At 48.2% G+C, this 12,905-nt stretch overlaps 1 protein-coding gene across 2 annotated transcripts in view; it reads right to left on the minus strand.

Annotated features, from left to right (window-relative positions):
- Nucleotides 1-11,854, minus strand: part of MTMR12 (myotubularin related protein 12) — a 72,695-nt gene extending 60,841 nt beyond the window's left edge. Inside the window, exon 1 of one of the 2 annotated variants that reach the window (XM_067030853.1) lies at nt 11,619-11,804. In XM_067030853.1, the coding sequence (XP_066886954.1) occupies nt 11,619-11,786 (168 nt within the window). In that variant the 5' untranslated portion in view covers nt 11,787-11,804. Of the gene's footprint in view, nt 1-11,618 lie in introns of both variants that reach the window. The other variant, XM_059060828.2, reaches the window with a different exon arrangement.
- Nucleotides 11,855-12,905: the final 1,051 nt, after the last annotated feature.

The raw sequence follows: 12,905 nt of genomic DNA on the forward strand, positions 1-12,905 counted from the left end.
CGGAGACACGTCGTGGGGAACAGCCGGGCTTCGGGTGTCCACACGGGTCACCAGTTTACCAAACTAAGCGCCACAGTGACAGCGAAAAGGGGTATTTTTAGGCAAAGCATCTCAAGCCAAAGCAGACTCTCGCGGCCCGAAGACCAAGAGTAGAGTCAGCAATCGCACTGAAGTTCCTCACCTAGTTCTCAACCTCAACTCCCCCAAATCACTCTGCAGGAGAAAGAAAAACGACCTCTGAGTAAATGGAGTCCACAGTAATGTATTTTATTTTTGTTTCTTTGTACTTCTTTGTAGCACATACCACAATCAGTGCCCAGTCTCCCCCATCCACCACTCCAGCCAGAATGCTAGCTCCTTGCAAACTCATCTCTGCATCATTGTCTGGTAAATTGCATCATGGACTTTAACTCTTTGTTCTTTCTTGTAGCCAGGCCCTTGGTCATGTGACTTTGCAGGGACTTATTTGGTTTAACATTTGCCATCTTCAATGACAGGGATGTAAACAAAAATTAAAAGTGTAATATTTGGGGGGCTTCCCTGGTGGCGCAGTGGTTGAGAATCCGCCTGCCGATGCAGGGGACACGGGTTCGTGCCCTGGTCCGGGAAGATCCCACATGCCGCGGAGCAACTAAGCCTGTGAGCCATGGCCGCTAGGCCTGCGCGTCCGGAGCCTGTGCTCCGCAACAGGAGAGGCCACAGCAGTGAGAGGCCCGTGTACCGCAAAAAAAAAAAAAAAAAAAAAAAAGTGTTATATTTGGAATTTATAACCCTAAGTCGGTATAAAAGAAAAGTTAAATAAATGTTCAAATGTTGTATTCTAAAAAAAAAAAAAAAAAAAAAAAAAAAATGACCTCTGAGCTCCCACCAGCTACCTTCTGAGGCCCTCTCCAGGGACGGCCCTGGGACACAGTCCATTCAGCCCTCTCTGACGCCAGCCTGAGCTCCGCAAGGCCACCCTTGAGTGGCCAGCACTACAGCCCTGCCCTCAAGGAGCTTACAGTTCTGTTGGGGAAATACGAGCCACAGACATAGAACAATTATACACAAAGGAGTAGAGGATAAACACTCAAATGGCGTCACCAAAACCCAGAGCTATAGACAGCCTGTATCACGGACAAAGAGGGGGATGGCAATTACGAGCAAAGACTTGAGAATGCAAAGAGGCTGAAGTAACAGGAGCCTTCGGTACTGCCTGGTCTGGGGCTTTCCACACTGAACCTCTCATACCCTCTCTCTTCTGGTCTTTCTCTATTTTGGGGTTTCCTTTATGATTTCATTTGAAACAGCAGTTCTCAACAGGGCCTGGAGGAAGAGATCACAGTTAACAGAAAGAACACAGGTCCCTGATGCAGGTCCTTGCTCCCACTCTGACACACACACGCACACCCCTGGGGCCTGTCTGAATCTCCAGAGCAGCACCTGGGACAGTGCGTTTTGAAAAAGTTGTTCAAGAACCACGCTGTTGGGCTTCCCTGGTGGCGCAGTGGTTGAGAATCCGCCTGCGGATGCAGGGGACACGGGTTCGTGCCCCAGTCTGGGAAGATCCCACATGCCGTGCAGCGGCTGGGCCCATGAGCCATGGCCGCTGAGCCTGCGCGTCCGGAGCCTGTGCTCTGCAAAGGGAGAGACCACAGCAGTGAGAGGCCCGCGTACCACCAAAAAAAAAAAAAAAGAACCACGCTGTTTAAAAAAAAAAAAGTTCCTTGCACAAAATATGTTTAAAAACACTTGCCTGGGCTTCCCTGGTGGCGTAGTGGTTAAGAGTCCGCCTGCCGATGCAGGGGACACGGGTTCGTGCCCCGGTCCGGGAAGATCCCACGTGCCGCGGAGCGGCTGGGCCCGTGAGCCATGGCCACTGAGCCTGCGCGTCCGGAGCCTGTGCTCCGCAACGGGAGAGGCCACAGCAGTGAGAGGCCCGCGTACCGGAAAAAATAAATAAATAAAAACACTTGCCTAATCCAACTCTATAAATCAGGAAATGAGACACAAAGAGGTTGAAGGGGCTCCCTCAAGGACACACAGAAAAGAAAAGAGCCCAAGGCTCCCAAATCCAAGCTACTTATCTTTCAACAAACCAGAAGCACTCAGAACCTGGGGTTAGCCTGGAAAGTGCGTTAAGATTTGGAACAGTGGAAGGGGCAGGGGGCATGGAGGACTCTTAACAGGAAAATGACACGTGAAGGCTGCATCCGAAAGGAGCCTGGCCGTGACGGGAGGAGTGTCTCGGGGAGGGGGATGCAGAAGGGAGCTGCGGCTGGTGGAGAGGCCAGGTAGGCAGCTGTGGTCGGTGGTCCCCAGCATGAGAGGAGATCTAGCATGAAGAGTAGCAATGGAATTGAAGACAGACCACCACAGAAGCCCCTCTCAAAGGGCACCCCAGGGACTGCGACTGGTTTAGACCACACGTGACTGGGGAATGAGGGGGCCACTGGCAGCAGCTAGGAAGGAGGGAAGTGGAGCTGAACTGGAGTTTCAGGCCCAGGACCTAACATGTTGCCCAAACCTCAGGTCCTCCTGGAAGCCCTTGAGACAAGGGAAGATACTGTTACAGGAGGACAGAGAGGGAATCCATGAAACAACTCACTGAAAAACAAATCGGTGCCGGAGGGGAAATGGAAAGGGCGCCCACTGTGGGTAGGGCAGGGTCCAATAAAAGGGACAGCACCCCTGGCTCTCCAGACACAAGCCTCTGAGAGTGCAAGCGAAGAACAATGCTCGAAGGGAACGTAGGTCAAGTCTTGCCATTATCGGGACCTGCTCTGGTGGCCCAAGAAACAAACATGAATGAAGACACACAGCTGCAGCTTCTGGGGTGAAGAGTAACAGCAACTATAGCAGTTAACATTTCATAAGTGTTTACTACACGCCAAGTTGTACTGACGTAGCAACTCTCCACGGACTGCCTCACTTAAGACTAACGTCACTTGTATGGGTTAGATACTATTACTTTCATTCCCACCTCACAGGTCAGGAAACTGAGGCTCAGAGAAGTTACACACCCAGCTTAAATCCATACAGCAAGTAGCGAAGCTCTAATTCCAAAGCCATGCTCCTAACCCGCGTATCACACTGAAAGTGAAGAGGGCAGCGCTGGAATGTGCACAGGTGCTAGAAGAAAGGTGTCAGGGAGCAGTCATGGGGCTGTCAGAGTCTCATCATTGAAGCTAACTGATGGGACCGACAGCAGCTGCAGAAACACACGGCGCTGCCTTCTGTGCGTCCCCTCCTGGTCCCCCTCCAGGGCTGCTACGTAAATACTGGGTCAGCCGAGTAGCTGGCAGGGAGCTAAAAGCCTTGGGGCAGTAGCTTTTCCATGATCTTGGAGCAAGAGGAACTGGGGCAAATGAGAAGCTGCCTACAGGCTCACCAAGAGACAGACAGACGTGTAAAGCAGCATCCACAGAAAGGAGGGAACAACAGGCGTGTCCCAGTGGTGCCCCTGGATTCTACTCTTCAGGAGCTGCCTCACCTGCACCTCCGTGTGCACCTTATATAAGGGAAGAGGACAGATGGTCTGACCACCTGGTCCCCACGCACCTGTAAGCCTTTCAGGTTGTGCCTCCTACATGCCCACTGCATCCTCCTCCTCCTCCCCACGGCGGAGCCCACGTCAAAGCTGCCCTTTCCAAGTCCCACGCAACCTTCCAATGAGACCAGATGCTGCTGAGAGGCAGCAGGGGGCCCTCCTCCGTGCCCGAGAGCATCGTGTGCTCCCCCCTCATCAGCAGGCAGCACCCACCTCTGCACGTCACGGCCACCTGTCGACTTGCCATCTCTCCAGTGGGATGTGAGCCTCCTGAGTGCACAGACTGACCATTTTGGGTTTTTGGTTTTTTTTGTTTTTTTTTTTTGCGGTACGCGGGCCTCTCACTGTTGTGGCCTCTCCCGTTGCGGAGCACAGGCTCCGGACGCGCAGGCTCAGCGGCCATGGCTCACGCGCCCAGCCGCTTCGCGGCACGTGGGATCTTCCCGGACCGGGGCACGAACCCGCGTCTCCTGCATCGGCAGGCGGACTCTCAACCACTGCGCCACCAGGGAAGCCCCCCATTTTGTTTTTCATTCCTAATTCTAACACAGTGCTTAGCAAATGGTAGGTATACACTCAAGAATTCTTCTGATTCAAGTTATGGTTAATAATAATAAAAGCACCTAGGGGTTGTTGAGTATCTGCCACGTACCACGTCCCAAGCTGGGTGTGCGTGGTATTTCTTCTCATGCTGAAAATAAGCCTGCCGGGAAGACGGGCATCCAGCGCCACAGGTGAGGAAAGGAAGGCTCGGAGAGGTGAAGTCACACTGGGAAGTGGATCTCAAGGAATTAAAGCAAAACATGAATTCAATTTTATATACGGAGAAAAGGTAGGAACACAGTGAGATTTTTCATCTAAAAGACTGGGATCATTCCCTTCAAATGCATTCTCAGAAATCTTAAAAAACTCTCTCAACAAAAACAGAAGCAAAATACCCAGCAGCTCAGGACCACTGCCTAAAACAGGGGTTGGCAATCTGCCACAAGGGAAAGGTAGACTTCAAAATATTTCACCACTGTGGCCAGCGCTTTCATACACAGGCCCTGCTTTTCTCGTGGCTGAAGCCATTCTCTTCCCCCAAAGCAAACAAGTGACGGTTTAGATGCCACCTCTGAAAGGCTGCCCACCAGCCAGGCCTATAAGGAATGAGGAAGGGGCACAGGAGGGAAAAGTGTTTACATATATAATCAAAACAGCACAGTCTGGCAACTGCCTTTGAAGTAGGTAAAGAGAACTATTACTCCCAGAGGTAATTTGATTTTATTTACTCGTATCTTAAGTAAGTCATTGACCAGATGTGATGGACAAAATCTGGCCTATGAGAGAGAGACTCAGAAATGAGGGAAGAGAAAAAAATAAGTCCACAGAAAGAATCTAGCAAACTGTCAAAGGCCAAATGTTAACAATGAAAAAAGCCAACTGCTAAATGTTCTCATTAGGTTTGGAATTTTAAATATAATCAAATCATTCTCAAATGTATAAAAGAACAAAGAAAAGGAGAAAAGAAACTTTGGGAGATAGTGAAAAATACTCTAAGAAAGAGTTACCACAGTGAACTTTCCTGGCATGATACCATGGCAACAACCACAACAACTAAATATTCCACTGTCATTAATACCTTAGCTGGGAAAGATCCTGTATTCTAAGACTGACGATTAAGTACTTTCTGCAACCATCCAGGTGGCTCCTGAGTAACAGTAACAATGGACGCCCACAACTCCTGAAGGCTACCCAGGCGGCAAGCACTCTGCTGAGGGCTCTGTGTGCACAGCCACAGCTCAGATTCATAAATGTTCACATATACCTATCAGATAAGGTGGGTATTGTTATTCCCACTCTTTGGGTAGAAATATGACCAAGGCTTAATGGACCGGCCTCACCAACAGCTAGCAAGGGAGAGCAATGACAAGTGCTCGCTCTCCTTGGAGGGTGACACCCCAGGTATGCAGAGGGGATTAAGGAAAGGGGGAAGCCCTGCGGCCCTTCCAGGGCCCTTCCAGTTCTCGGGCAGCTACGCTCCCTCCTGGAGTCCCTCTCCATTTCCACCTCCTCTCTTCTGCCTTCCAGAGCAGCAGAATATTAGAGGTTAGCAGAATTATTCCAGTTCAATCGTACCTCCTAATCTACCTCAAGAAGTTTATTGTAAATGATTCATTAAACTGCAAACCCACTGTTCTCCAAATAAAGCACATCAGAAGTCACAAGCTTCACTTGATGAGAAACTGAGGGAGGCTTCCCGCTGGAAAAACGACTCGAAGTTTCTACTCTGCTGACACGGATCAGCGGTGCCACCTTCAAACATAACAAACGCAGGGCGGGTTATAAATTTTTACACATATTATGAGTGCAATCTTATAAGACACCGACAAAGCCTAGACAACTAAAAGATGGAAATAACTGCTTTGGTTAGGGTAGCATAATTATAGGTAGTTTTATTTTTCTAACTTCCGAAGTCTGCAACATTGTCTTTATCATAAAAATAAGGTATACATCTTTTATAGTGATAAAAAAATTTTCTGACCCCCCAAAATTGAGTTCTCTCTAAAGCACGCTGTGACATAGAACAGCTTCACGTGGAAGTAGTCAAAGGATATCAAACATTCTGTTGAGGATGTTCAGAGAAGGATCTAGAACTTTAAATTTCTAAGCATGGGTTCCCCACAGCCTAAGATTTTGACAGCAGTGCTGGTTTCAGCTTCAGAGACGGAAGCAGGGCGCAGAAGAGAGGCTGGCTAAGACGGGGGCTGTCTGTGTGGCAGCTGCTTGATGGGCTGCAGGAAGTGTTGCTTGACAATAGCCTCATGACATCTTTGGTGCTCTATCTGCAGAAGCTGTGTGGTGCTGGATGGGACCCAGGGAGATGCCGCAGGAAGCACATGCAGGAGAGAAAAAGCGGAAGATTTGGACAGATCATCAGGCTCAAGCGACAGCTAAGAAAGTGGTCATTTTAGGAAGAACTTTTAATGTCCTTTAATGGCCTGTTAAATCACTATGGACGACCTCTAAGCTGAAGGAGAAAATTCGGCCATTAAAAAATTAGTTTGGAATGGAGAAAAAGTTATAGAGTCTTAAAGCAATGGCTCTAGATTTTGCTTTAAAAGGTATTTTTTATTGCTAGGACTGAGGAAGATGGTCTGTTTTAGGCTAAGCCAATCTCCTCTCGTCATCGATCGATCCATCAAAGTCATCAAAGTTAGCAGTCCAATACCATAGTGTTCCACCAAAAAATAATCTCAATTATTTCATCTGTTTTGGATCCCCAACGTCTAGAATAGTGCCTGGTACTAGTAGGTGCTGAATAAATATCTGTTGAACAAATTAACCGTATCGCCAACGAGCCCCATATCTGCTCACCATCCCCTGGTGGAGAACCTAACAAAAGCCAAGAAAGAAACCGCTGCTAGAGAACAGGAGTGAGAAAGCACTCTGGCGTGCAAACACCAGGCGTGCCTATAAGCACGTTTCACTAACGATATTCCCTGCATTCACAAATAGAGGGATAAGAGAATGGCCCTGGAGTCAGAAGGCCCTAGTTTAAATTCTGGCACCAACCTTTGCCAGCTGTGACCCTGAGCAAGGTACTTAACCTCTCTGGGTCTCACTTTCCACATCTAGACACAAAAAAGAGAGGTAACGGTAGTATCTGCCACATGAGACAGATGAAGGTGAAATGAAATAAGCAGTTTCTGGGACACAGAAGTGCCTAATGAATATCAGTGAATTCTTGGTTTATTTTGGTATATACCTGCAGCCCTATCTCTGGGAAGAATTCAGGATCATGGGTTCACTTCTCCCCACCCAAAGAAATGGCCTTAAATGAGGAAGAGGCAATCGAATGCATTCTTTTCCCTGAGGGATCAATAAGAAGAAAAAAAATCGGCTCTTAAATCTGGATTTTCTGGACCCTTCTCAATCTTCATGTCTCTTCTTGCCTTTTCTCCCCACATCTATATAAAACCTTTCCTGAACTGCTGTGGGTCTGGCTTAGCCACAGGCACAGCTGGCCTCCAGAGACAGCTCTTAACTCTGTTCTACAATAACACTGTACCCGGGGCAGGGCAATTAACCCCGCTGGGCCTCATTTCCACACTGACATAACAGAGGAAGAGTTCAGGGGTGGAGTGGATCATCTTTAAATTCTCTTCCAAGTCTAAAAATCCACAACTAAGTAATTAATAACTCTTATTAGTACATTCAAGTCAAGCACGGACCTAAACTCAACTAGGAAGTACATCTTAACCATATTTGGAATACCACACAAACACGGGCACAAGTACAGCAAACCCTAAAAGCTGCATTTTTCCTGGTCTTAGTTTCAGAGAACAACACACAAGCACCCTGAGGTGCTTTTATTCGGCTCCCTTATCACAATGGAACCGGCTCTTATTAAATCAGAACTTTCTCTTAGGATCACCTAAGGGTCCTTTATTTACAAGCTGCCAGGTACAGACACTAAACATTTTTAAACACTATGAATTACCAAACCCGTGCTTACAATTTCCAGGTGACTGAGCAGAGAACCGACAGTCTTGAAGAATCAGAATCGTCATTTGGCACCAGAGAAGGTGACTAACTAGAAAACCATTTAAAAACCACACTACTTTCTTGGGCTCTTCGTGCAACCTAACATCTCCCCATCACACTGTCTGTTTCTGTTGAGGAAAAGGGATCTAATTTAAAACGAAGTTATAGGTTAACAATGGACATAGAAAGACATTTACAATATACATTTCTGGTGAAATGGGCAGATTACAAAATAATGTGATCAGCAATATTAGTCCCATTTTGGTAAAAAGCATTATGCACACACCTACACACGTATCTGACAGGATACATTCCAAGTCGTTAATAAACTTATAATTTTTCTGTAAAAAATTTGTTTGCTTATCTATATTGTCCTATTTTTCTACAATGAACACTTCGACTTCTGAAATAATAATAATTCAAACAGGTGTTTTGTTTAATAAGAAAAGTGGATCTGGCACCCAAACTATAACCAAACACCTCCCTGAAGCAGAGCTCAGCATCCAGGGTTCCCCTGCAAAGAGGTACCTTGTGTCTGAGGCTAAGCTGGGGTGGAGGTGTTGAGATGTTTTTAAGTACCAGCCATCGGGTACCACCAAGATAGGCCCAGCTCTCTCCCTCCTGTTCACCTCAGCTTCCAGAACCATCAGCTTCCCATTTATGCAATTTACTAATCTGCAACCCTCTGGGCAGAGTTCACAAAACATGAGCAAAGGTCCTAAATTACAATCCAGGATTTTAACTTGCACATTCACTGATTTAGGAGAATCAATGACAGAAGATCCAAGTTACTGTGGCAGAGATCCAATTTTAACAGGTGAAGTGAACTCCCACCCCTCATTTTAGGCTGTCCAATGCCAATCCTTTCTGATCACAAGACAAAAAAAAAAATAAGCCATCATGTTTAAAAGCATCATCTTCAAATACTTTATCCAGTCAAGCTTTCTGTTTTTAATAGAAAGTGCTGGCTCTTGATAGCTTCTTTGGCATACAGAATGCAGCTGTTGATAAATCTTCTAAGATCTGATCAGCCTAGAACAAGTTCATCACCAGGCACAGGTATCATGAGGCACTTTACACCGTGAAGGCGTGAAGGGTGTTCTGGAAGCTTAGTGATCTACCAGCAAAAAGGTGTGTGAGAAATTGCGACTTCCCAGCTAACAAAAACAAAGAGCATACAAAGAAGACAGTGATAGGAAAACACACGTGACAAGCAGTAAAGATGAGGGCAGTGTGACGGAAAGGAATGACAGTCTTCAGGAAAGTGTTCTGAAGGACTCCTACTGAGTCAAGAGAAGGTTACCAGACCCAGTGCTCTCAGAGGCACACGGGCTATACCTTGAAGCTGCTCACATGCATTTCCCATAACGTAATAGCTAGCAAAAGCTATACTGTACTTAACAGCAAATTGTCTCCTTACTCTCTCATTCCCTTATCTTCTAAAAACCATCCATGATTTAGGCCAGAGTCTTATCCTCTGTTACAAAATATTTTTTGAGACAGATTTCAACAAAGAAGCATAGTGTCTACACAGCACTATTTTCTTGCAAGAAAACAAAACTGCCAACTATAAGGATCTGAAAAATGTGACCACTTCAGGCTTATTTTGGGCTTGAACCACTCCCCTTCCCTAATTATCCCTCAAAGGAAATATATCAGGAGCTGTGGGCAAAGAGGGTAAACATGTCTAATTACAACATGTGCTCTTGGTGGATAAAAAAATCTGAACATTCTTGAACTCTGGCCACATTTCAGAAGACCTTCCACTTGTAGTTTAGTCTCCCTAAAGAGGAAAGGTTAAAAGATCAGTTGTGCTTCAACCAGGTCTCCATCAAAAAAGACACAAAGAGAAACTGACCACATTTCTTACCCTCTACACTATAGGAGAGCCTGCTGAATATGCAAGATGACCCTGACTCCTTATCAAGCACTTACAGAGGAAGTGGTTTTTATTTAAAAATTACGACTAGGGCTTCCCTGGTGGCACAGTGATTGAGAGTCCGCCTGCCGATGCAGGCGACACGGGTTCGTGCCCCGGTCCGGGAAGATCCCACATGCCGCGGAGCGGCTGGGCCCGTGAGCCATGGCCGCTGAGCCTGCGCGTCCGGAGCCTGTGCTCCGCAACGGGAGAGGCCACAGCAGTGAGAGGTCCACGTACCGCAAAAAAATAATAATAATAATAAATAAAAACTAGAACTAAAAATAAGACCCATTTCAAGAGTACTCTCCACTGGAAAAAAAGATATACATTTGAATTTAAGGGTATATATGCAAAGCCTTCAGGCCACAGGTGGTCTCAGAGAAGCAGTCCTTGATCACGCACTCTCAGCCACAGCCCACCTGCCTTTACTTTACAGAGGCGTGAAGCAGCCGGAGAGTCTGCTAATGCTTCTGCACATTGCTGTTTAAAGTGCTGAGAGAGGAGCAGGAAAAAAACCTTCAGAAATCCAAAATGAAAATGCATCTAATTAGGCATTTGGATTGGGAGCTATTGCTCAAGAAGCCCTCAGCAAGGCCTACAGGTTGTAACCTCTCTCACCTCCTCTCCTAGGACTCTCCCCCTCCTCCACTGGATTCTGCAGGGCTGTTTTCCTTGATGGCCCTCCAGCACTCCAGACTCTTCCCTCAGATCCCAAGCATCCTTCAAGTCTTTGCTCAAATGCCACTGTGCAAGGAGGAGAAGGAGGTCTTTTCTTTTCCCATGACACTTTCCACTTCTAATATACCATATAAGTCACTTATACCTATTTTATTCATTGTTTACTCCTCTCTCCCGCAGGTCAGCTCCGGGAGAACGGGCATCTTTGTTTTGTTCATTGCTGTATACCCCCAAGCAGTTTTAGAACAGTGCCTAGCACTGAGTAGGAGCTCAAAAAATATTTTCTGAATGAATGAACTTGACAGTAAAACTCCAGGAGGAAAGCAGGCGGGGGGTCGAAAGGGTGATGGTGAGGGGGTGAAATGAAAGGGGGAAGAAGCGCCAGAGGGGAATTCACAAGGAAGAGGTAGAGGCTGACTGAGGCCTGGACCGACCCACACTTTCTCCCTGCAGTGCTGATGGGAAGCGGAAAGCAGCGCACGGTATCCCGCCAGAGGCATCAAACAGCACTCTTAGAAGCAAGCAGCTGAGATAAGCAAGCCCTACAGACTCACAGAGAAATTCCAAGGGCAGGGCAGACCCGCCCGGACTGCAGGCTCTGGGCAGGTCCCCAAGGGGGTCCAGACATCCCTGCTCTTCCCCTCTCTCGGTGCCCCAAACCCAGCTCCCCTCCACTGTAGCCAGGAGCGTGCCGGGCCGCAGTACCTTCCCGGCTCGGGCCCCTTCACCTGGTCGCCAGAAAGCCGGGCCCTGCACTCGAGCACCTGCCTGCCCGCGTCGGGGATCCCCAGCCGGGCCCGCCGGGAAGCCCAGCGCGCCCCTGGGGGCCTCACTCCGCTCGGCTACCCTCCGGCACCCGGGCAGGAAGCGCCCGCGGCTCTTCCTGCGGCGGGTAAGGGTCTGCTGGCGCCCCTCGCCCCGGCCGCTCCAGTCCGACGCCCCACCCGCGCGGCGCCCCCTCACCTCGGGGCGCACGTACGACACGAAGGAGGGCTTGGGCGCCTTGGTGCCGCCGCCACCGCCGACTACCCCTTTCCCCAGCATACCGCCGCCCTGGGAAGCAGCAACGCGCGGGAGCAGAGGCGGCCGCTCGCAGCGGCCACCAGCACTGGCGGCTGGGGCTCCGCCCATCCCCAGGGCAGCGGCGGCCGCGGCACCGCCCGCATCCGGCTCCGCCGCTGACACCGCTCGCCCCGCCCAGGCACGCGGGCCCCACCCACTCCGCGCGCAGGCCCAAACAGTCGGGAACCCGCGGCCGGAGGCCACGCCCCCTCCGCTGGCGACAGGCTCGTCTGCCTGGAGGATACTCGCCTTCCAAGATAGGCTCCATTCCACCCTCTTGCGGCAAAGCCCGCCCCCACGCGTTCTCTGATTGGCCAGAAGGCTCTGAGGGCCGAGCCTCACGTCAAGTCCCTTCTTGAATGAACCTGGACAGATGTTTCTTCTGACCAATCCAGAGAGCGTTCCCTCCGGACTCCCCGGCAATTGGATTAGCAAGAATGGCGCCGTCGCCAAGTGATCCTGCGGTCACGAAGTTGTGAGCGTTGGTTCACCGCAGTCGTTCTCTTCTTTTTCCTTGCCGTTTTGGAATAAAACTTCCGAAAGTGTAGTGTATCGAATCTCACCGATTGAATGAGTGAGTTTCAAACCCCCATCAATGATGTTCGGGCTTACTATTTTAAGTGCAGACAAAAATGAGACAGACCAAGTGCTAGGCACTTAGGAATGGGTTTGAATGTTTGATCATAAAAAGCCTTGTCGACCTCATTTTCTGAAACTTTTTTGTGTTTAATCTTTCAGTTTCTAACAGAATATCAAAAGGCCTTAAGAGATTTCTTTTATCCACCCTTCCAAGTTATCAATAAAACCCTCATTTTTAGTGAAGATTGCAAAGAAAATTCATTTAAATTCGACATTTGGTACCAAGCATTATGTCAGACACAGATGAATAATACAGTTTCAGCTCTCAAGAAACTCAGTCTAGTGGAAAAAACTAATAATAAATATTTGCAGTTAACTTTCTCCGTGTCAGACCCTGGTAAGCATTAGTCTCATCAATGGCTAATGCTCTTTACCCTCTTCATCTCCATGACCGTCCCCTCCCGCCTCCCGCGCACCAAAGTCAGGCCAAATAAACATAAAATCTGAGTGAAAACGAATGTGCTTACTTTTTTTTTTCATCTCTCAAGCTTTTATTTATTTATTTTTAATAGATCTTTATTGGAGTATAATTGCTTCACAATACTGTGT

Source organism: Kogia breviceps, chromosome 4, assembly GCF_026419965.1.
Source record: "Kogia breviceps isolate mKogBre1 chromosome 4, mKogBre1 haplotype 1, whole genome shotgun sequence".
NCBI classification, from domain to species: Eukaryota; Metazoa; Chordata; class Mammalia; order Artiodactyla; family Physeteridae; genus Kogia; species Kogia breviceps.